General features: G+C 48.1%; 1 protein-coding gene across 1 annotated transcript in view; it reads left to right on the plus strand.

Annotated features, from left to right (window-relative positions):
- Positions 1 to 13,697, plus strand: part of LOC144486370 (low affinity immunoglobulin gamma Fc region receptor II-like) — a 60,028-nt gene extending 46,331 nt beyond the window's left edge. The window contains exons 6-9 of the mRNA XM_078204404.1: positions 7,802 to 7,829; positions 8,685 to 8,728; positions 10,445 to 10,485; positions 12,506 to 13,697. Of these exons, the coding sequence (XP_078060530.1) occupies positions 7,802 to 7,829; positions 8,685 to 8,728; positions 10,445 to 10,485; positions 12,506 to 12,571 (179 nt within the window). The 3' untranslated portion in view covers positions 12,572 to 13,697. The remainder of the gene's footprint in view (positions 1 to 7,801; positions 7,830 to 8,684; positions 8,729 to 10,444; positions 10,486 to 12,505) is intronic.
- Positions 13,698 to 23,981: the final 10,284 nt, after the last annotated feature.

Below are 23,981 nucleotides of genomic sequence, written 5' to 3' on the forward strand. Positions count from 1 at the left end.
GCTCCTCCTACTTCTACTCATTTGAGAAATAAACAGGTGACCCGTCAGCAGCTCCTTACGCTCCTGGCCAGTGACAGATCCCCTGTTTCGGATCCGGAGGGCATTAGGGCTATTGGCCGGAACTATTTCGCTGTCCTTTTCTCTCCGGATCCGTCCAGCGAGGATGCTCGTAGAGTTGTCTGGGAGGACCGGCTGCAGGTCATCCCGGAGGGCACTGATGGGCTTGAAGCTCCTATAAGCCTGGGAGAACTCGCAGGCGCCCTCGACAGCCTCTCAAGGGGAAAAGCCCCAGGGCTGGACAGGCTGACAGTGGAGTTCTTCAGGGCACACTGGAACTTCTTGGGGAATGACTATGCGGGGTTCCTGGGGGAAGATTACTGCGACCGGAGAGATGCCCCTTTCTTGTCACAGCGCCATCATTGCCCTGCTGCCCAATAAGAGGGATCTGAACCACCGACAAAACTGGCGCCCAGTCTCCCTCCTCAGCACGGAATATAAAATGTTTGTCAAGGCTGTGTCAACACGCCTTGGTACCGTGCTGGACCACGTAATCCACTCTGACCAGTCCGACACGGTCCCAGGCCATTCGATACATGATAATCTCCATCTGGACCAGGACCTAATCCACCATTCCAAGAGGGCTCGTCTGTCGAGTGTGTTCCTGTCCCTTGGTCAAGAGAAGACGTTCGACAGGGTGGGTCACGAGTATCTGCTCGGAACTCTGTGGGCATTCGGGTTCGGGAAGCACTTTGTCACCTGGATCCGATTACTGTACGCTGCCACAGAGTGTCATTGAAGTTAATGGGTCCCTGATGTTGCCCCTTTGCTTTGGGAGAGGAGTGAGGCAGGGCTGCCCCTTGTCTGGCCAAAGCCATTCCTGCACCTCTTGCGGGGGAGCTTGTTGGGTCTGACTCTGCACAGGCCGAGCATCAGGGTGGTCCTGTCAGCTTACACTGACGACGTGTTCCTCATGTTCAAAATCCCAGCTGACCAGAAGAGGATGTGCGAGTGCCAGACCGTGTACTCCGCTGCGTCCTCTGCCAGGATCAAATGGGCCAAGTGCTCCGGACTCCTGGTCAGTCCGTGGCAGATAAATCCCCCTCTCGGAGGAGCTCAGGCCTTTCACCTGGAGCAGGACCAGCCTCCTCCACTTGGGAGTCCATCTTTTCCTGGCTAAGGAATCCTGGCCGGCGAACAGGCAGGAGCTGGCGGACAAAGTCACCACTCGCCTGAGTCGCTGGACAGGACTGCTCTGAGTGCTGTCGTACAGGGCCCGAGTTCTCATCAGAAACCAGCTGATCGCTGCCATGCTGTGGTACCGGCTGGTCACTTTGTCCCCTCCCCCTGACTTTGTCACAAACATCCGGAGAAACCTTGTCCGGTTCTTCTGGGACAACAGACTGCACCGGATCTCTGTTGAGGTTTTGAATCTCCCACTTAGGGAGGGTGGTCAGGCTCGCGTGCGCCTTCACAACCAGGTGGCGACCTTCCACCTTCAGATCCTACAGAGATACCTTTACGTTGAGCCTGCTCCACGATGGTGTGCCTCAGCGACATATTTCTTCCACCAGGTGCACGGCCTGAATAATGACGTGCATCTCCAGTACATAGATCTGGAGGGTCTTCAAATCTCCTTGTTGGTGTTGCCCGTCTTTTACCAGGACCTTCTCAAAGTCTGGAACACGATCACCTCTCACCGCAGCTCTCCCCCACCTGGAGTAGCAGCTATCGTTCAAGAGCCGCTGCTCAGGAATCCATTCCTCCTCCCATCTAACATCCAGTGGCTTGCGGAGAGGAGGGCCGTGGATGCTGGGGTGACCAGGATCGGGGACGTACTGGGTGGCAGAGGAGTGGGTTGGATGATATGTCGTGAGCGCGCCGAGTGCACGGGGGTTGGCGTCCAGAGAGCAGCCAATGCCATCCAAGACCTTAGAACAGTCGTCCTCAGACCCGAGGGCACACATGGTCTGGAGGAGGCACAACTGTGCAGTGGGGTCCCGTCTGAGCGTACCCCTGCTCGGACAAAATTTCACATTTGCCCCAAGCCTAAACCCCACCCCCCCAGGTCAGGTGCCCACAGCTTGAGCCGTCTCACGGAAATGCCATCTGTCACTGCACAGAGGCGTTTCCTGTACGGGCTGCTGCTGCACACCTTCCACTACCGTCTCCTCACACATCGCCCACACATACCTTGGTGGGCCTTGTTGCCTTCCAGTGGCGGAGGTCCCCAGTGGAGGTCCCTCTACGGAGGGATCCTCCTCCACTACCTTGGGGACCTGGGGTGGAGGGTGGTCCGTGCAGCAATTCTGTACAATCGAAGGTTACACCAATTAACGGGATCCCCAGGATTCCCTTTTTGTAATCTTGTGGAGTCCATGAGTCATGTCTACGTTGAATGTCTCAGGCTGTGCACCCTTTTTTGTTCTTTAAAAAACCTTCTGTTGATGTTTTGTTTACACTTCAGTCCCACGCTCCTGATCTACGGACACCCGGTGCAGAAGGAGGCGGGGAAGACGGAAGACCTCCTTGTGAACCTGCTCCTGAGCCTGGCTAAATTTGCCATAAACAAGGCAGCGGGCAACCGAGTGGGTCGTCCGACTCGACTGTCTGCCCCTCTGCCACGGTTACATTTGCGGCCGGGTGTCCCTGGAGAGAGAGCATGCGGTGTCCGAGGGCAATGTTGAGGCTTTCTGTGCCCGTTGGGCACCGCAGGGACTGGGGTACATGATCGACCCCTTTAATCACATTTTAGTTTGATGTTTTAAGTTTCATTTCTACTTCGTCTTTTTGGGGACTGCCCCTTTTGATTTGTCCCTCAGTTAATTTAATTTAGTTTAATTGTTTTGCCAAAACGATTAACAGAATATTTACCGATTTATCCCTCATTTAATTGTTTTGCAAAAAAAGATTAACAGAATGTTTATTTGTCCTCAGTTGATTTGATTTAGTTTAATTGTTTTACCACAATGATTGACTAATGGAAGGATAGTTTTGAAACAGTGGTGAGGCTAAGAAGTGGCTCCCAATGCCTGTACTGAGGGTGAATGTCTTGGAATCATTGAGGGATATTTGGATGCTGCAATGGGCTTGGGGGCAGCGTTGCGACATTCTGGGGAATGTGTGAAGATGATGAGGAAGTGGAGGGATGGGTTGGTAAGTTTGCTGACGACACCAAGGTAGGTGGTGTTGTGGATAGTTTGGAGGGATGTCAGAAGTTGCAGCGAGACATAGATAGAATGCAAGACTGGGCGGAGAAGTGGCAGATGGACTTCAACCCGGATAAGTGTGTAGTGATCCATTTTGGCAGATCCAATGGGATGGAGCAGCAGTATAAAATGAAGGGTACCATTCTTAGCAGTGTAGAGGATCAGAAGGACCTTGGGGTCCGGGTCCATAGGACTCTTAAATCGGCCTCGCAGGTGGAGGATGCGGTCAAGAAGGCGTATGGCGTACTAGACTTCATTAATCGAGGGATTGAGTTTAGGAGTCGGGAGATAATGCTGCAGCTTTATAGGACCCTGGTTAGACCCCACTTGGAGTACTGCGCGCAGTTCTGGTCACCTCATTACAAGAAAGATGTTGAAGCCATTGAAAGGGTGCAGAGGAGATTTACAAGGATGTTGCCTGGATTGGGGGGCATGCCTTATGAGGATAGGTTGAGGGAGCTTGGTCTCTTCTCCCTGGAGAGACGAAGGATGAGAGGTGACCTGATAGAGGTTTACAAGATGTTGAGGGGTCTGGATAGGGTGGACTCTCAGAGGCTATTTCCAAGGGCTGAAATGGTTGCTACGAGAGGACACAGGTTTAAGGTGCTGGGGGGTAGGTACAGGGGGGATGTCAGGGGTAAGTTTTTCACTCAGAGGGTGGTGGGTGAGTGGAATCGGCTGACGTCGGTGGTGGTGGAGGCAAACTCGTTGGGGTCTTTTAAGAGACTTCTGGATGAGTACATGGGATTTAATGGGATTGAGGGCTATAGATAGGCCTAGAGGTGGGGATGTGATCGGCGCAACTTGTGGGCCGAAGGGCCTGTTTGTGCTGTGACTTTCTATGTTCTATGTTCTATGTGTTGAATGGCCTTTCTTGTCTGGAAGCTTCTTGCCTTTGAGTGTCAGAGAAACAAAGCTTTCCCATGGGATGCTTCACCCCACTCTGCTCCCCAGTCCCCTGCTGTTACCCTTTGTCTTACCCTCCTGGAATGAAATGGACATTTTATTTGATATTCCCCCACATTTCACATTTAAACTCACCCCCTCCATTAGACGAACAAAACTGCTCAATGGACACTTTCCCTTAAGGTGTTTCTCACACTCCAATTCTTCATCTCTATCCCCTGAGGAACAACTCTCTGATCTTCAATTCACTCAGCCGATGGCTCTTGTCAATCATTGAGCAAATAGAAGAGAGTCGCCAGGGTGAACGTTGGTCCCTTGGAAGATGAAACTGGAGAGTTAATAGTGGGGAACACTGAAATGACAGAGATATTAAATCAATACTTTGCCTCAGTTTTCAGGATGGAGGACACTCGTACCATTCCTATAGGAAAAGGCAAGTCAGAATTAATCAAAAGGGTAAAACTTAGAACAATCAACATTGATAGGGAAAAGGTACTCAGCAAACTATTGGGATTGAGGGCAGATAAGTCCCCCGGGCCTGATGGCCGACATCCTTGGGAATTAAAGGAAGTGGCGATGGAGAGAGTGGATCCATTGGTTCTCATATTCTAAAATTCCCTGGACATAGGATTGTAAAAACGTGAATGTTATCGTATTCAAAAAGGAGGGAGGCAAAAGGTGGGAAATTACAGACCAATTAGTTTAACGTCTGTTGTTGGGAAAGTGTTAGAATCAATCGCCAAGGAAGCAATATCAGGACATTTGGAAAGTCAAAACACCATCCATCAGAGTCAGCATGGGTTTATGAAAGGCAAATCATGTTTGACTAATTTGCTGGAGTTCTTTGAGGATGTAACAAGCAAAGTGACGAATGGGATCCTGTAGATGTAATATATCTGGGCTTCCAGGAGGTGTTTGATGAGGTGCCACACAAAAGGTGAATTCACAATGTTAGATCACATGGGATTAGGGGTAATTTATTATCTTGGATCAGTGACTGGCTGATGGACAGAAGACAGCGAGACGGGATAAATGTTTTTTTTCTGGATTGCAAGAAGTAACTATTGGGGTGACACAGGGTTCGGTCTTTGGGCCCCAGCTAATTACGATCTATATTAATGACTTGGACACAGGGATGGAAGGCTCTATACCCAGATTTGCAGATGATACAAAAATAGGCGGAACAAGAAGTTGCAATGAGGAAATAAGAACCTTCCAAATGGAAATAGATCGAGTAGGAGAGTGGGCCAAAATGTGGCAGATGGAGAAATGTGAGGTAATGCATTTTGGTCACAAAAAGGGAAAGGCGACTTATTAACTAAATGGGGAGAGATTTCGGGGTGCTCCGGTACAGAGGGATCTGGGTGTCCTCGTTCAGGAATCACAGAAAACTCGCATGCAGGTTCAGCAGATAATAAAGAAAGCAAATGGAATGTTGAATTTATAGCGAAAGGAATAGAATAGAAAGGGAAGGAGACAGTGTTGTAACTATACAAGGCATTGGTGAGGCCGCAGCTGGAATATTGTGCACAGTTTTGGTCCCTGTGTTTGAGGAAAGATGTAGGGCATTGGAGGCAGTTCAGAGGAGGTTCACTAGATTGAATCCAGAGATGAGGGGTTTGTTGCATGAAGAGAGATTGAACAGTTTAGGCCGACACTCTCTGGAATGTAGAAGAATGAGGGGAGATCAAATTGAGGTATTCAAGATGATAAAAAGGTATGGATAAAGTAGACGTGGAGCGGATGCTTCCGCTGGTGGGACCTTCTCGGGCGAGCGGCCATAGTCTGAGGATAAGGGAAAGCAAATTTAAAACAGAGTTGAGGAGAAACTACTTCTCCCAAAGGGTTGTGAATCTGTGGAATTCGCGACCCCAAAGTGCGGTGGATGCTGGGACAGTGAGTGAATTTAAGGAGGAGTTAGACAGATTTTTAATTGGTAAGGGGTTGAAAGGTTATGGGGAGGAGGAGCATATCAGCCATGATCGAATGGCGGAGTGGAGTCGACGGGCTGAATTGTCTAATTCTGCTCCTATATCTTATAGAACATAGAACAGTACAGCACAGAACAGGCCCTTCAGCCCACAATGTTGTGCCGAGCTTTATCTGAAACCAAGATCGAGCTATCCCACTCCCTATCATCCTGGTGTGCTCCATGTGCCTATCCAATAACCGCTTAAATGTTCCTAAAGTGTCTGACTCCACTATCACTGCAGGCAGTCCATTCCACACTCCAACCACTCTCTGCGTAAAGAACCTACCTCTGATATCCTTCCTATATCTCCCACCATGAACCCTATAGTTATGCCCCCTTGTAATAGCTCCATCCACCCGAGGAAATATTCTTTGAACCTTCACTCTATCTATCCCCTTCATCATTTTATAAACCTCTATTAAGTCTCCCCTCAGCCTCCTCCGCTCCAGAGAGAACAGCCCTAGCTCCCTCAACCTTTCCTCATAAGACCTACCCTCCAAACCAGGCAGCATCCTGGTTAATCTCCTCTGCACTCTTTCCAGCACTTCCACATCCTTCTTGTAGTGAGGTGACCAGAACTGCACACAATATTCCAAATGTGGTCTCACCAAGGTCCTGTACAGTTGCAGCATAACCCCACAGCTCTTAAACTCCAACCCCCTATTAATAAAAGCTAACACACTATAGGCCTTCTTCACAGCTCTATCCACTTGAATGGCAACCTTTAGAGATCTGTGGATATGGACCCCAAGATCTTTCTGTTCCTCCACAGTCTTCAGAACCCTACCTTTGACCCTGTAATCCACATTTTAATTAGTCCTACCAAAATGAATCACTTCAAATTTATCAGGGTTAAACTCCATTAGCCATTTTTCAGCCCAGCTTTGCATCCTATCTATGTCTCTTTGCAGCCTACAACAGCCCTCCACCTCATCCACTACTCCACCAATCTTGGTGTCATCAGCATGAACAAAGCTGTTGTCTTGAGGAAATACTCTCTCCTTTCCCAGTTCCCCACATCCACAGACAGCATTATTGAGAGAGTGTTTGATCGATGAGCTGCTATATTAATGTTCCCATTGCTCACAAAGCTTACTGTTCAAAGCCTCTCAAACAATCTTCCACTCTGTAAATATTCCAGACTTGTTCTTGTCTGAGTGCGAGCGTGGCTTATCGTCATTCTTAACTCGTCGGAACTCTCCATTTCATTCATGCTTTGCACATTCCTCCCACCTCTGGGCAGGACAGACCTCCTCCTCCCTGGAACTGTTCTCTCCCATTGCCACTTTCACCTATCGCCTCCTGGTCTCAATGCTGATCCCCATGACTTGCTCAACCTGGGCTGCACGGTGATCTCAGTCACACTTTGAATTCTGTCCTTTAACATCTCCACCTTCATTACACTCACCCCCATCCCTCAATGACACTGTTGTGTGGTCAATATTAAATATTTGTCTTTATAATTGCCACACACAGCACCATCCATGGACACCTCAGCTGCAACCACTCAGGTTGGGAGGTTAACTAACCATTCGAGGCACTTAGTCCAGGATTCAGAATCAGTAAACCAGTCAACCACCCGGGAAGCCACCATTCACATTTCGATGGGCCACTGGGAGTCTCAGAGACCCTCTCTGCTCTTTGGTTATTTCTCAAGCTCCTATTTTGTGGACAAATAACTGGTTCTCGATTTCTAACCCGTGTGTTTGTTTCCCAGGGAAGAGGGGAGGCAGCAGTGAACCCAGGTGAGACCATTCGTGTTAAATTTCAATGACTTGTTCTCTACACAATGCTCACAATCACTGAATGTTCAGAACAATTTGTGCTCTTATGATGCATTGCATCTTTTGTATTTAAGACACTCGCTTCCCCAACTCAAACCCACACAGAGCAAATTACTTGTAGATAAGCAGACTAACAGACAAACATACACACAAAACACAATCACACTCACACACCCGTAAACAAACACAAAGTGAAAAACACAGGCACTCAAACACATGCACACACAAACTCTCAAACACACACTCACCCCAGACACTCAAACACACACTCACCCCAGACACTCAAACACACACTCACCCCAGACACTCAAACACACACTCACCCCAGACACTCAAACACACACTCACCCCAGACACTCAAACACACACTCACCCCAGACACTCAAACACACACTCACCCCAGACACTCAAACACACACTCACCCCAGACACTCAAAAATATTTAGGCTCTCACTGAAACTTAAAACACATGCAAACTCAATAATATACAGACGCTGAATCACACACCCAAAGCGAACACACACACACACTCACACGCACTCACACACTCACACACACTCACACACACACACACTCACACACACTCGGCAATGTGCAGCTAAGAAACCCTTCAAAGTTTTTGTTAAATTGAATCTCAGTAACAAATATACAGTGAAACAGTATAATACGAACATTACACCTGGCTGTACCATCGGGAAATATTTTACACTCGACACTGGAATCACGTCTGTTGTCCGTTCGATAACAGTCTCCAGAATTTAACACCCCGGGTCACATCAGATAAAATGACTGACTGACTGTTTCTCTTGTTTGAAGGGACACAGTGCCTTCTGTTGACCGCAGCAGCGAAACCCTTACTTGTGAGTTCAGTTTTACATTCCCGCAGTCAGAATGATCCTTTATGTTCCGGAATCTGTCAGCATCTCAGGAATCAGCATGAGGGGAGAATTTTACAGCTTTTGTAGCTTGCTTGATAAGCGTATGTCCTTGTGTCAACCAGACTACCCGACAATGTGGAAAACTGCCCAGGTATGTCCTGTACACAAGCAACAGGACAAATCCAACCAGCCAATTACTGCCCCATCAGTGTACTCTCGATCATCAGTAAAGTGGTGGAAGGGGCTATCGACAGTGCTGTCAAGCAGCACCTGCTCAGCAATAACCTGCTCAGTGACGCCCAGTTTGGGTTTCGCCAGGGTCACTCAGCTCCTGACCTCGTTACAGCCTTGGTTCAAACATGGACAAAAGAGCTGAACTCCAGAGGTGAGGTGAGAGTGACTGCCCTTGACATCAAGGCCACATTCAACTGAGTGTGACATCAAGGAGCCCCAGCAAAACTGGAGTCAATGGGAATCAGGGGGCAACTCTCCATTGGTTGGAGTCATACTTGGCACAGAGTGTCAGTGATCTCCACTCCAGGACATCTCTGCAGGACACCCTCAGCATAGTGTCCCAGACCCAATCATCTTTAGCTGCTTCATTAATGACCTTCCCTCCGTCATAAGGTCAGAAGTGGGGATGTTTGCTGATGACTGCACAATGTGTAGCATCATTCACAACTCCTCAGATACTGAAGCACTCCATGCTCAAATGCAACAAGATCTGGACAATATCCAGACTCGGGCTGAGAAGTGGCAACTAACGTTCGTGCCACGCAAATGTCAGGCGATGATCTTCACCCAGCATAGACAATCTTATATATAGTCAGCTGCTGAATGCGGATGGGGAGACCCTCACAATGAAGCTGATGTATGAGGAGAGATTGAGACAGTTCGAATTGTATTCACTGGAGTTCAGAAGAAAGAGGGAGGAATCTCTCAAAAACCTATAAAATTCTAACAGGACTGGATAGGGTGGATGCAGGAAGGATGTTCCCAATGGTGGGGGTGTCCAGAACTAGAGGGTAGAGATGAGGAGAAATGTCTTCACACAGAGAGTGGAATTGACTTCCACATGAAGCAGTTGAGGCCAAAACATGGTGTGCTTTCAGGAAGCAGTTGGATATAAGTCTTGAGCCGAAGGGGATCAAAAGATATGGGGGAATGCAGAATCAGGCTATTGAGTTGGGTGATCAGGCATGATCATAATTAATGGTGAAGCAGGCTGGAAGGGCCGAATGGCCTCCTGCTGCTCCTATTTTCTGTGCCTGTGTGTGTGCACACAGAGATAGGCCACCTCCACATTTTAGAAACATTCTGTGTGACTATTCTCAGAAGCCAGTGCTTCGCAATGTGTAGACACTGCAGTGACAATCCCGCTTGCTGACTTTAATTCCAGTCTGACAAATTTCCATCAGCAGAGATGTGTTATACAAGTGATCACAGCAGATGAATTTCACATGGAGAATATAACAGAAAGATACTTTGAACAGAAGAAATTGTGAATAGATGTGAGATTGTTTGTGCGTCGCGAGGTGAATTTGTGTGGATATATTCTGGTTGGAGTGGAGTGTTCCAGTGAAGGGTGGCCCCGTACGGCAGTGCAGCAAAGGGCAAAGGGCAAAGGGCGAGGGTGAATTATTGTCGGTATTCAAACATCAATATGTCGTTTTCAATTTTTTTTTGTTTTTTTTCTAGATGCCGTCCTGAACCTACAGGCAAAGCAGAAGAGAGACAAAGTAAGTTTTAATTGGCCGTGTGTGTGTATGTTTGCGTGTGTATGTGACAGAGAGAGAGAGGGAGAGAGAGAGAGTGAGTGGATGAGCGACAGACAGCGTACGTTTGTGTTTGTGAGAGAGAGAATGTTTGTGAGTGTATGTGTGTGTTTGATTGTGTGTGTGTGTGTGTGTGAGGGAGTGTGTGCGTGTTTGAATGTGTGAACAAGAGAATAGGTTTGTTTGAGTGTGTGTGTTTGAGTGTGAGTGTGTACATGACATGCTGGTTAGGTGCAATGGCCATGCTAAATTCTCCCTCAGTGTACCCGAACAGGTGCCGGAGTGTGGTGATGAGGGGATATTCATAGTAACTTCATTGAAGTGTTAATGTAAGCCTACTTGTGACATGAATAAATAGACTTTGAACTTATCAAATAGAGGAGCAGGCTTGAGGGGTCAAATGGCCGTCTCCTGATCATATTCCTGTGTTGTCATGTTCTCGTGGTGATTGGGTCTTGGTCTCTCCCAGGACGTTTCCCATTGAAGTCAATGGGTTCTGAAAGGAGGGGTAAGTGTTGGATACCGTCATTTACCATCTCAAAATTCTGCTGGTGAGGCCCTTCTTGTTATTCCCAAACTCAGTAACTCATCCCACACTCCAGCCAATAACATCACTGGGAAAAGTTACCGTTAGCAGACAGTCATTAATAAATAAACAGGCAGCGTTGGAAAAAAGTCTGTGGAGAGGGAGAGAGAGACAGAGTTAATATTTCAAGTCAGTATGACACTTCCTGAGAATTAAGGAGAGGAGGCAGGGGGAAGTGGTGGGTGTTGTCCTGTTTAAGAGGGGTTCGGAAGGTCAGAGCAGAACAGAAGTTCAGACATAAGGTGGGAACTCGGAGAAAAAAGACTTTCTGGAAAAAGACAAAGAATCATAGAATCCCTACAGTACAGAAAGAGGCCATTCGGCCCATCGAGTCTGCACCGACCAGAATCCCACCCATATCCCTATATATTTACCCACTAATCCCTCTAACCTACGCATCTCAGGACACGAAGGGCAATTTTTAGCATGGACAATCAACCTAACCCGCACATCTTTGGACTGTGGAAGGAAACCGGAGCACCCGGAGGAAACCCACGCAGACACGAGGAGAATGTGCAAACTCCACACAGACAGTGACCCGAGCCGGGAATCGAACCCAGGTCCCTGGAGCTGTGAAGCAGCAGCGCTAACCACTGTGCTACCGTGCCGCCCAAAGGTGTGTTAATGGTAGTGTTATAGGCTAAAGAAGATGTTAATAGCAGCATAAGGGTGACATAGCCGAATGTGTTAATAGGATAACAAGGGTCAGAGCTGTGTGAAAGCAGAATGAAAAAACAAGTGACAGATGGTCCTGTGGGGTGGGGCGGTTTTGGGGTGAGTGGGGCGAGGGGGGCAGTTGTACAAAATAATGTGATTAAAGGTGTGGCCAGGATAGAGGAGAGAGCTCAGTCTGAAGTTGTTGAACTCAATGTTTAAGTTTGAAGTTTATTTATTAGTGTCACAAATAGGCTTGCATTAACACTGCAATGAAGTCACTGTGAAAATCCCTAGTTGCCACACTTCCCCTGTTCAAGTACACTGAGGTAGAAGTTGACATGGCCAAGGCACGTCTTTTGGACTGTGGGAGGAAACCAGAGCACCCGGAGAAAAACCACGGATATAAAGGTAGAACGTGCAGACTCTGCACAGACTGACCCAAGGCAGGAATGGAATCCAGGTTCCTGGTGCTGTGAGGCAGCAGTGATAACCACTGTGCCACTCTGCCACCAATATTGAGTCCTGAAGGCTATAAAGTTGCCTCATCAGAGGATGAGGTGCTTTTACTCCAATAAAGTGTATTTAGCATTGAGTCACGCTCCCCAGCAACAACTGTTCATGATCACTGTGGAATGTTTTGCCTCCTCCCTTCCGTTCATCAGCTGATAGAATAGCACCGAACTCTTCTCAAACTTTAAGATAATTTCTAGAATCTCTGACCCATCACCCTGTCCATTTCAGGGCCAGCGTCAACGAGACATCGCCCAGGTTGAGGAGACCACCCTCTATGCAGGGGTGAAGCTGTAGACCTCTGATGGGGACCCCCTTGATCCTGAGGAAGAATTCCGGGTCCCAGCAAGCCAATGACCATTGCCCTGTCACCCTTTCCAAAATGGTCCAAGGAAACGCTTTGTTTACAGGAGGGATACAAAGTGCTGGAGAGGTTCCACTCCCACCATTGAGTCAACCTCGCGTTCCAGCTAAAGGAACACCTTGGGAAATCTGATACTCGGGCCATTCAGCCCTTCTATTCTGATGCTATTAGTGAACAACAGCATGGAGTCTTTCTGCAGCTCTTTCCATTTTATCTGTCTTTGCTCCCTAATCCTTGATGACAATACCAAAGAAAACAAATCATTTTTTTGTAAACTTTCCTCCTTCATCGATAGCCTTTTAAGGCAATGGATTCCCAATTTCCAATTATCTGTTCAAGCACTTCCCAAGTTTTATTCCGAAACTGTCTGTATCTATGTTTAAGATTTTATGTTCTGCCGAATGGATTCTCCAATCAGAGGAAATGCTTCATCTGTCTCTTCATTAGGAAATAACCTCTCCTCAATTTTTTAACCGAAATCAGTTCGGATAATATTGACTGGAGTTTGGAAGAGTGAGAGGGGATCTCATAGCAACTTATAAAATCCTAACAGGATTAGACATGATAGATTCAGAAAGAATGTTCCCGATGATGGGGGAGTCCAGAACTAGGGGTCATAGTTTGAGGATAAGTGGTAAACCTTTTAGAACTGAGGCGAGGAGAAATCTCTCACCAGAGGGTGGTGAATGTGTGGAATTCACTCCCACAGAATGTAGTGGAGGCCAAAACGTTGTGTGATTTCAAGAAGAAATTAGATAGAGCTCTCGGGGTGAAAGGGAAAAAGGGATATGGGAGGAAGCAGGATTAGGAAATTGGATATGATTTGTTTACTCATGTTTATTGCAGGAGGTGCCTTTTATTTGCTCTTACAGTTCAGACACTTTGGTAGATTTCTAATTTCTGAGGGATTTATTACTCATGTTTATTGCTGGAGAGCCCTGGTTTTTTGCTGTTCCAGTAATTTAAGATGCTTTGATAGGTTTATAATTTGCTGCGAGTCTGTTTGTAAACAACACTGCTCTCTCAGTTTCTCAATAAATACATGGTGGTTTCACATTGAAATGTACTGGTGTTGCTCCAGTTACTCAGGTCTCTCGGGGGATCAGTTCTGGGACCATTTATAATAAGGGTTTAGACCTTTTAATTACAGATATTTCTTCATTGAAGGGAGATGTGAAATTGGGAGGGAAGCAAAATACTGCAGATGCTGGAATCTGAAACAAAAACAGAAAATGCTGGAAAATCTCAGCAGGTCTGACAGCATCTGTGGGGAGAGAACAGAGTAAGAAGTCTAACAACACCAGGTTAAAGTCCAACAGGTTTATTTGGTAGCAAAAGCCACTCGCTTTTGGAACAGGCTGTTCCTTCGTCAGGTGGGTGGGAGTTCTGATTACAAACAGGGCACAAAGACACAAACTCAAGTTACATGAATAATAATTGGAATGTGAGTCGTTACAGCTAAGCAAGTCTTAAAGGTACAGACAATGTGAGTGGAGGGAGCATTAAGCACAGGTTAAAGAGATGTGTATTGTCTCCAGACAGGACGGCTAGTGAGATTTTACACATCCAGGCAAGTTGTGGGGGTTACAGATAGTGTGACATGAACCCAAGATCCCGGTTTAGGCCGTCCTCATGTGTGCGGAACTTGGCTATCAGTCTCTGCTCAGCGACTCTGCTGTCGTGTGTCGTGAAGGACGCCTTGGAGAACGCTTACCCGGAGAGCAGAGGCTGAATGCCCGTAGCCGCTGAAGTGTTCCCCAACAAGAAGAGAACAGTCTTGCCTGGTGATTGTTGAGCGGTGTTCATTCATCCGTTGTTGTAGCGTCTGCATGGTCTCCCCAATGTACCACGCCTCGGGACATCCTTTCCTGCAGCGTAACAGATAGACAACGTTGGCCGAGTTGCAAGAGTATGTACCGTGTACCTGGTGGATGGTGTTCTCGCGTGAGATGATGGCATCCGTATCGATGATCCGGCACGTCTTGCAGAGGTTGCTGTGGCAGGGTTGTGTGGTGTCGTGGTCACTGTTCTCCTGAAGGCTGGGTAGTTTGCTGTGGACAATGGTCTGTTTGAGGTTGTGCGGTTGTTTGAAGGCAAGAAGTGGGGGGTGTGGGGATGGCCTTGGCGAGATGTTCGTCTTCACAATGACATGTTGAAGGCTCTGGAGGAGATGTTGTAGCTTCTCCACTCCGGGGAAGTACTGGACGACGAAGGGTACTCTGTCCACCGTGTCCCATGTTTGTCTTCTGAGGAGGTCGGTGCGGTTTTTCGCTGTGGCGCATCGGAACTGTCGATCGATGAGTCGAGCACCATATCCTGTTCTTATGAGGGCATCTTTCAGCATCTGGAGGTGTCTGTTGCGATCCTCCTCATCCGAGCAGATCCTGTGTATATGGAGGGCTTGTCTGTTGGGGATGGCTTCTTTAACGTGTTTAGGGTGGAAGCTGGAGAAGTGGAGCATCGTGAGGTTATCCGTGTGCTTGTGGTACAGTGAAGTGCTGAGGTGACCGTCCTTAATGGAGATGCGTGTGTCCAAGAATGCAACCGATTCCAGAGAGTAGCCCATGGTGAGTCTGATAGTGGGATGGAACTTGTTGATGTCATCATATAGTTGTTTCAGTGATTGTTCACCATGAGTCCAAAGGAAGAAAATGTCATCGATGTATCTAGTGTATAGCATCATTTGAAGGTCCTGTGTGGTGACGAAGTCTTGTTCAAACCTGTGCATGAAGATGTTGGCACACTGAGGTGCGAATTTGGTCCCCATGGCTGTTCCGTGTGTCTGGATGAAGAATTGGTCGTTGAAGGTGAAGACATTGTGGTCCAGGATGAAGCGGATGAGTTGTAAAATTGCATCTGGAAACTGGCAGTTGGCGGCGTTGAGTACTGAGGCAGTTGCAGCAATGCCATCATCGTGGGAACAGAGAGAACAGAGCCAGCGTTTCGAGTGAAGATGACCCATTGTTAAAGCTCTGACAAAGTCTCGAAACATTGGCTCTTTTCTCTCCTCACAGATGCTGTCAGACCTGCTGAGACATTCTGAGCATTGGTTTTGCAATTTAAAGGATGGAGTAAAATTAAGAAAAACCCTCCTTGACCATCCATCAGGGGATAATGAATCTGCTGTTTTTGTATTTGAAATGTTGGTGGTTGTCGGATTTTCATCAATAATTACCTTCAGCAGAAGGCTCATGCGATTCTCGGGAAAAACAATCTTTCTAAATGTGGAACACAGACACCCATTGTAATCTTACTGAGCTTTGAGATCTTGTCTCTCTCTCTCTCCACCCTGAGTGCAGGAAAGTTCTGGACATTCCCCCACCCTCCCCCTCACCCCCTTCACCCCAAGCCGAGTCCATCTTCATCACCATTCTGGACTCAGTGTTTGTGAATCCATTGTTAATGTTTATTTAAATAGACACCAGCAAAACAGCAAAGTTAATCAATAATAGCTGGAGATAACAACCCAAAATGTCATTGAAATTAACAATTTCAGTTATTCCATTAGTTCTGGTCATTATATATACACACACGTTTACATCTCTGTATATCTGTGTGTCCATTTATATCCACATTTCAATATTAATTGATCTCTCTGAATGAGAGAATTTGTCTGTTAGTGATTTTCACAGCTCACATCTGATATAAATACACACAAGTGAAGCACATTCCAATTAGAAGCACGAGGTTATGAGATGAACCTGAACGACAGATACAATTCCTGCAGCTGAGATTGGTGAACTGTGTGTGAAAATTGTTCATCAACTTAAATTCTTAACTCAGTTACAATGCGATAATTCAACTGCATTCGATCACTTACAAAAATGAATGTTACTCAATATATGATACCTGTCTGCATATGGATTCATATCTATGGGGACACACACACACCCCACCCCACCTCACATCCTCGCCCTCGCTCGACCCATACTCACTCACACTCTCTCACACACACACTTACTCATGCTCTCTCTCACGCACGCACATACTCACTCTCACTTTCTCCCCCACACACTTGTGTTGGCTTGGGTTCTTTTCATCAGAGCAGAGAAGACAAAGGGGCGACCTGATCGAGGTGTACAGGATTATGAGAGACATGGACAGAGTGGATGGGGAGCAGTTGTCCCCTTTAGTTGAAGGGGCAGCCATGAGGGGACATAAGTTCAAGGTGAGGGGCAGGACGTTTAGGGGGGACATCAGGAAAAGCTTTTTTACCCAGAGGGTGGTGACATTTTGGAATGTGCTGCCTGGGAGGGCGGTAGAGGCGGGTTGCCTCATCCTTTAAAAAGTACCTGGATGAGCACTTGGCACATCATAACATTCAGGGTTATGGGCCAAATGTTGGAAAATGGGATTTGGTGGGAGTTCAGGTGTTTGTAATGTGTCAGTGCAGACTCGATGGGTTGAAAGGCCTCTTCCATGAATCTAAGATCTCTTGTTTGCCTGGACTGTGTACACCTCCTGTACACCCAGACTGTGTAGATCTCCTGTACATCCAGACTGTGTAGATCTCCTGTACATCCAGACTGTGTACACCTCCTGTACATCCAGACTGTGTACACTTCCAGTGCATCCAGACTGCGTAGAACATAAGAACATAAGAACTAGGAGCAGGAGTAGACATCTGGCCCCTCGAGCCTGCTCCGCCATTCAATAAGATGATGGCTGAACTTTTCGTGGACTCAGCTCCACTTACCCGCCCGCTCACCATAACCCTTAATTCCTTCACTGTTCAAATATTTATCTATCCTTGCCTTAAAAACATTCAATGAGGTAGCCTCAACTGCTTCACAGGGCAGGGAATTCCACAGATTCACAATCCTTTGTGTGAAGAAGTTCCTCCTCAACTCAGTCCTAAATCTGCTCCTCCTTATTTTGAGGCCATGCCCCCCGAGTTCTAGTTTCACCCGTCAGTGGAAACAACTTCCCTGCTTCTATCTTATCTATTCCCTTCATAATCTTATATGTTTCTATAAGATCTCCCCTCATTCTTCTGAATTCCAATTAGTATAGCCCCAGACTACTCAGTCCCTCCTCATAAGCCAACCCTCTCAACTCTGGAATCAACCTAATGAATCTGCTCTGCACCCTCTCCAGAGCCAGTATATCCTTTTTCAAGTAAGGAGACCAAAACTGTACACAGTACTCCAGGTGTGGCCTCACCAGCACCTTATACAGCTACAACATAGTCTCGCTGTTTTTAAACTCCATCCCTCGATGAATGAAGGACAAAATTCCATTTGCCTTCTTAATTACGTGCTGCATCGGCAAACCAACTCATTGAGATTCCTGCACAAGGACACCCAGGTCCCTCTGCACAGCAGCAAGCTGCAATTTTTTACCATTTAAATAATAGTCCATTTTGCTGTTATTCCTACCAAAATGGATGACCTCACATTTACCAACATTGTACTCCTTCTGCCAGACCCTCGCCCACTCACTTAGACGATCTGTATCCCTTTGCAGACTTTCAGCGTCCTCTGCACACTTTGCTCTGCCACTCATCTTAGTGTCATCTGCGAATTTTGACACACTACACTTGGTCCCTGATGCGCGATTAAATCACTCGGGAGGCGAGATTGTACCCGGGAAATAAAGGTTTTTATTACTGACAAGAATGGAGCACACTATATACAATACAATCTCAGACTAAAGGGTCACCAGGCAGTGCAGTGACCTTTATACTTCCCCTGGTAGGCGGAGCTAACTGGAGTGTACCACAGAACAATATCAACAGGTAGAACAGCCCAACCCTAACACCAACAGTAACTACAGTAACATATCTACAAACCCCCATAGTGCTGACCATCCATGGCTCAGCACTCATAGTGATAACCAACTATGGTTCACCACATTCACCCCTCCTTTAAAACAAAGGCCGGCGGGGCAAAAAAAACCCAGAACAACTGTTCATATATTCACAAGTTCAGTCGCATTGGAGGACCGCACCGTCTCTGCGACCTCCTCAACACTGGCGGTAACGCCGGTTCTGGTAACCGTGGTGACCTTCTCTCCAAGGCGGTGTCCAGTGACTCCTCCAGTTCCTCACGGACAGGTGGACCACGAGGTGGCGACAATCTGCTGGACTCGAGCACGCCTCGAGGTGGTGACAATCTCCTGGACTCAGGCAAGCTGTACACGGGAGTAAGAGGATTAAGTGGTGGTCCCGATACTGCCCGTGCCATGTCAGGAGGGGAGATGAGGGTCGGGGGGGTCCCTAACTAGGGGTGTGGAAGCGACTGGGGTTTCCAAGTCCCCTGCAGGCGCCAGATCCCTAATAGAGACCGTGTCCTCTCGCCCATCAGGATATGCCACATAGGCATATTGAGGGTTGGCGTGGAGGAGATGGACCTGTTCAACCAAAGGGTCGGACTTGCGGGTCCTAACATGCCACCGCAGGAGGACAGGTCCTGAGTGCGTCAACCAAGACGGTAATGAGGTCCCAGAGGAAGACTTCCTAGGGAAGGAAAACATCCTCTCATGTGGAGTAGCGTTGGTTGCCGTACACAGGAGTGAGCGGATAGAATGGAGCGCATCAGAGAGTACCTCTTGCCAACGGGAGACTGGAAGACCTTTAGACCTCAACGCCAGTAAGACAGCATTCCAGACTGTAGCATTTTCTCGTTCAACCTGTCCGTTACCCCTAGGGTTGTAACTTGTAGTTCTACTTGAGGCAATCCCTTTTGAGAGCAGGTATTGCCTCAAGTCGTCACTCATGAATGACGAGCCCCTATCACTGTAGATATCGCTGGGGTAACCGAACAGGGTGAAAAGATCCCGTAATGCTTTGATAACCGTGGCAGTGGTCGTATCAGAACAGGGAATGACAAAAGGGAATCGTGAGTACTCGTCAATCACATTGAGGAAGTACACGTTCCGATCTGTCGAAGGAAGGGGGCCCTTGAAATCCACACTCAGTCTTTCGAAAGGGCGAGTGGCTTTAATGAGGTGTGCCCTGTCAGGTCGGTAGAAGTGCGGTTTGCATTCAGCACATACCTGGCAGCTTCAGGTTATGGACCTGATATCCTCCACTGAGTAGGGTAGATTCCGGGCCTTTACGAAATGGAAGAGCTGAGTGACCCCCGGATGGCAGAGGTCATTGTGGAGGGCCTGTAATCGATCCTCCTGCACACTTGCACATGTTCCATGCGACAGGGCGTCTGAGGGCTCATTGAGCTTCCCTGGACGGTACATGATATCATAATTGTAGGTGGAGAGTTCGATTCTCCACCTTAAGATTTTATCATTTTTGATCTTACCACGTAACGTGTTGTTGAACATGAACGCCATGGACCGCTGGTCCGTGAGCAGGGTGAATCGTTATCCCGCCAAGTCATGGCGCCAATGCCGAACGGCCTCCACAATGGCCTGGGCCTCCTTTTCCACCGCAGAGTGCTGAATTTCGGGGCCTTGGAGGGTGCGAGAGAAAAAGGCGACGGGCCTGCCCGCCTGGTTAAGTGTGGCGGCCAGGGCGAAATCCGATGCATCACTCTCCACCTGGAAGGGGATGGACTCATCGATAGCGTGCATCGTGGCTTTCGCGATGTCGGCTTTTTTCCCTTCAAAGGCTAAGCGAGCCTCTGTTACTAGGGGAAAAGAGGTAGACTTGATGAGCGGAGGGGCTTTGTCCGCATAATTGGGAACCCACTGTGCATAGTATGAGAAGAAGTCTAAGCATCTTCTCAGTGCTTTGATACTAGTGGGCAGGGGAAGTTCCAGGAGGGGACGCATACGGTCTGGATCAGGGCCAAGGACCCCGTTTTCCACCACGTATCCGAGAATTGCTAGTCGGCGCTTGCGAAATACGCACTTCTCCCTGTTGTAGGTCAGATTCAGGCGAGACGCAGTGCGTAAAAATCTAAGGAGGTTGGCATCGTGGTCCTGCTGGTCATGGCCGCAGATAGTGATGTTATCCAGGCATGGGAAGGTAGCCCGCAGCCCGTTCTGGTCCACCATTCGGTCCATTGCACGCTGGAAGACCGAGACCCCATTCGTGACGCCAACGGGAACCCTTAAAAAGTGATAAAGACGACCATCCGCCTCAAAGGCCGTGTATTTTCAGTCCTCTGGGCGAATGGGGAGCTGGTGGTAAGCTGACTTCAAGTCAATGGTGGAGAACACCCGGAACTGCGCAATCTGGTTGACCATGTCAGATATGCGCGGGAGAGGATACGCATCCAGCTGCGTATATCTATTAATGGTCTGATTATAGTCTATGACCATCCGAGGTTTGTTTCCAGTTTTAACCACCACTACTTGCGCTCTCCATGGACTAGAGCTAGGTTGGATGATCCCTTCCCTGAGGAGCCGCTGAACTTCAGATCGAATAAAGATCCGATCCTCAGCGCTGTAACGCCTGCTCTTGGTTGCGATGGGCTTGCAGCCTGGCATGAGATTTTTGAATAAAGATGGTGGGGTGATTCTGAGTGTCGAGAGGCTACACGTGGAGCGCGCTGAAAGTGGAGGGAGTGGCCCATCGTACTGCAGGGTTACACTCCTCAGGTGGACCATAAAGTCTAGTCCCAGGAGCATCGGAGCGCAAAGGTGCGGTAACACAAGGAGCCTGAAGTTCTCGTAAACTGTGCCCCGCACCGTCAGGTTGACCACGCAGCTCCCTAGCACGGTAACAGACCGGGACCTCGACGCCATCGAAATTGTCTGTCTGACAGTCCGTACTCGGAGACCGCACCGTTTCACGGTGTCAGGGTGAATGAAGCTCTCCGTGCTCCCGCTGTCAAACAAACAATGAATTTGGCGTCCATTTACCTCTATGTCCATCATGGACTTGTCGAGTCTGTGAGGCTTGGCCTGGTCCAGGATGATTGACGCCACCGTTGGGTCTTGGGTGCCACTGTAGGCAGCTGAGGTGGTTGATGATGATGACCCCTGCTGGTCGTCCACGGTCGGTGCCGACCAAAATGGCTGCGCCCATGGATCGCACGTGGTCGGTGGCGCTAAAAGTGGCGGCCCCTGCCGGTCGCACGTGTCTTGCGTCTCCGTCATCAGGAATGGCGGCGCTCTGGAATCGCACGTGGTGGAAGATCTCGAAGACACTGGAGACAAGGAGACAGGCTCAGGAGAATCTCACACCACACTGCTATGTTTGGAGAGTGGTTTGGTCCTGCAGACTTTGGCATAATGCCCTTTCTTTCCACACGCGGAGCACAATACCGTTCTAGCTGGAAATCGATGCAGAGGGTGTTTCGCCAATCCACAGAAGTAACACCGCGGGCCTCCTGGAGCTGCCGCCATCGTCAGGTCCGAGGTTGGAAACACAATCGCGCAGCTTTTCGGAGCCGCTGAATAAAGTAGAGTCGGTGGCTGTACTTGCCACGATGTTTCCACGTGGTCGGTGGGGTACATTTCTAGACTTCTGGAGCCTGTCGCAATGGCGTCAGCCAATTCTACTGTCTTAGCGAGGTCTAGGTTACCTTGCTCGAGCAGCCGAAGGCGAATGTACGACGAGCCGATTCCCGCCACGAACGCATCTCGGATCAAGTCGTTCGTATACTGGGCCGCCGGCACTGGCTTGCAGTTGCAGGCTCTGGCTAGCTGCTGAAGTTCACACAGGTACTGTCCTGTCATTTCGCCGGGCTGCCGCCGTCAAGTGGCTAGAAGGTGTCGAGCATGGATCTCGTTTGGCGGTTTGTTGTACCGTTTCTTAAGTAGTTCAATGGCCCCTTTGTAGTCTTGGGCATCGCGGATTGATAAGGATACGGTGTCGCTTACCCGCGCATGGAGGACCCGCAGTCTATCGGCGTGGTTTTGAATGGCTGTTGAGGCATCGATGTAGTCTTGAAAACACTTTAACCAATGGTCGAAAGTGTTCGACGCTCCTGCCGCACGTGGATCTAAAGTAAGCCGATCGGGTTTCAACATTTGCTCCATGGTTTTTCAAAATTTTGTCAGTAATAAAATTGATGCGCGATTAAATCGCTCGGGAGGCTAGATTGTACCCGGGAAATAAAGGCTTTTATTACTGACAAGAATGGAGCACACTATATACAATACAATCCCAGACTAAAGGGTCACCAGGCAGTGCAGTGACCTTTATACTTCCCCTGGTAGGCGGAGCCAACTGGAGAGTACCACAGAACAATATCAACAGGTAGAACAGCCCAACCCTAACACCAACAGTAACTATAGTAGCATATCTACAAACCCCCATAGTGCTGACCATCCATGGCTCAGCACTCATAGTGGTAACCAACTATGGTTCACCACAGTCCCCAACTCCAAATCATCTATGTACCTTTACATGCAGACTGTGTACACCTCCTGTACACCAACTGTGTACACCCCCTGTGTACACATCTTGTGACCCCAGAATGTGTACACCTCCTGTACACCCAGACTGAGTCATTGAAGTTTACAGCATGGAAACAGTCCCTTCAACCCAACTTGTCTATGCCACCCAGTTTTTAATCATTAAGCTACTACCACACATTTGACCCATATCCCTGTATACCCACCTTACCCATGTAACTGTCTGAATGCTTTTTAAATCAAAATTGTACCCACCTCTACTACTGCCCGTTCCAGACACTCGCCACCCTCTGCATGAAAGAATTGTCCCTCTGGACACTTTTGTCTCTCTCCCCTCTCACCTTAAACCTATGCCCTCTAGTTTTAGACTCCCCTACCTTTGGGAAAAGATATTGACTATCTCGCTGGTCTGTGCCCCTCATTATTTTATAGACCTCTATAAGATCACCCCTCAGCCTTCTACGCTCCAGAGAAAAAGTTCCAGTCTATCCAGCCTCTCCTTATAACTCAAACCATCTAGTCCCGGTAGCATCCTAGTAAATCTTTTCTGCACTCTTTCTAGTTTAATAATATACTTTCTATAATAGGGTGACCAGTATTCCAAGTGTGGCCTTTCCAATGTCTTGGACAACTTCAACAAGACATCCCAACTCCTGCATTCAATGTTCTGACCAATGAAAGCAAGCATGCCAAATGCCTTCTTCACCACTCTGTCCACCTGTGACTCCACTTTCAAGGAGCTATGAACATGTACCCGTAAATCTCTTTGTTCTATAACTCTCCCCAACGCCCTACCATTAACTGAGTAAGTCCTGGCCTGGTTCAATCTACCAAAATGCATCACCTCGCATTTATCTAAATTGAACTCCATCTGCCATTCATCAGCCGACTGGCCCAATTGATCAAGATCCCTTTGCAAACCAGATAACCTTCCTCACTGTCCACTATGCCACCAATCTTGGTGTCATCTGCAAACTTACTAACCATGCCTCCTAAATTCTCATCCAAATCATTCATATAAATAACAAACAACAGTGGACCATGCACTGATCCCTGAGGTGCACCAGTGGTCACAGG

The sequence above is a fragment of the Mustelus asterias genome, unplaced genomic scaffold, assembly GCF_964213995.1.
Source record: "Mustelus asterias unplaced genomic scaffold, sMusAst1.hap1.1 HAP1_SCAFFOLD_324, whole genome shotgun sequence".
In the NCBI taxonomy this organism is placed as follows: Eukaryota; Metazoa; Chordata; class Chondrichthyes; order Carcharhiniformes; family Triakidae; genus Mustelus; species Mustelus asterias.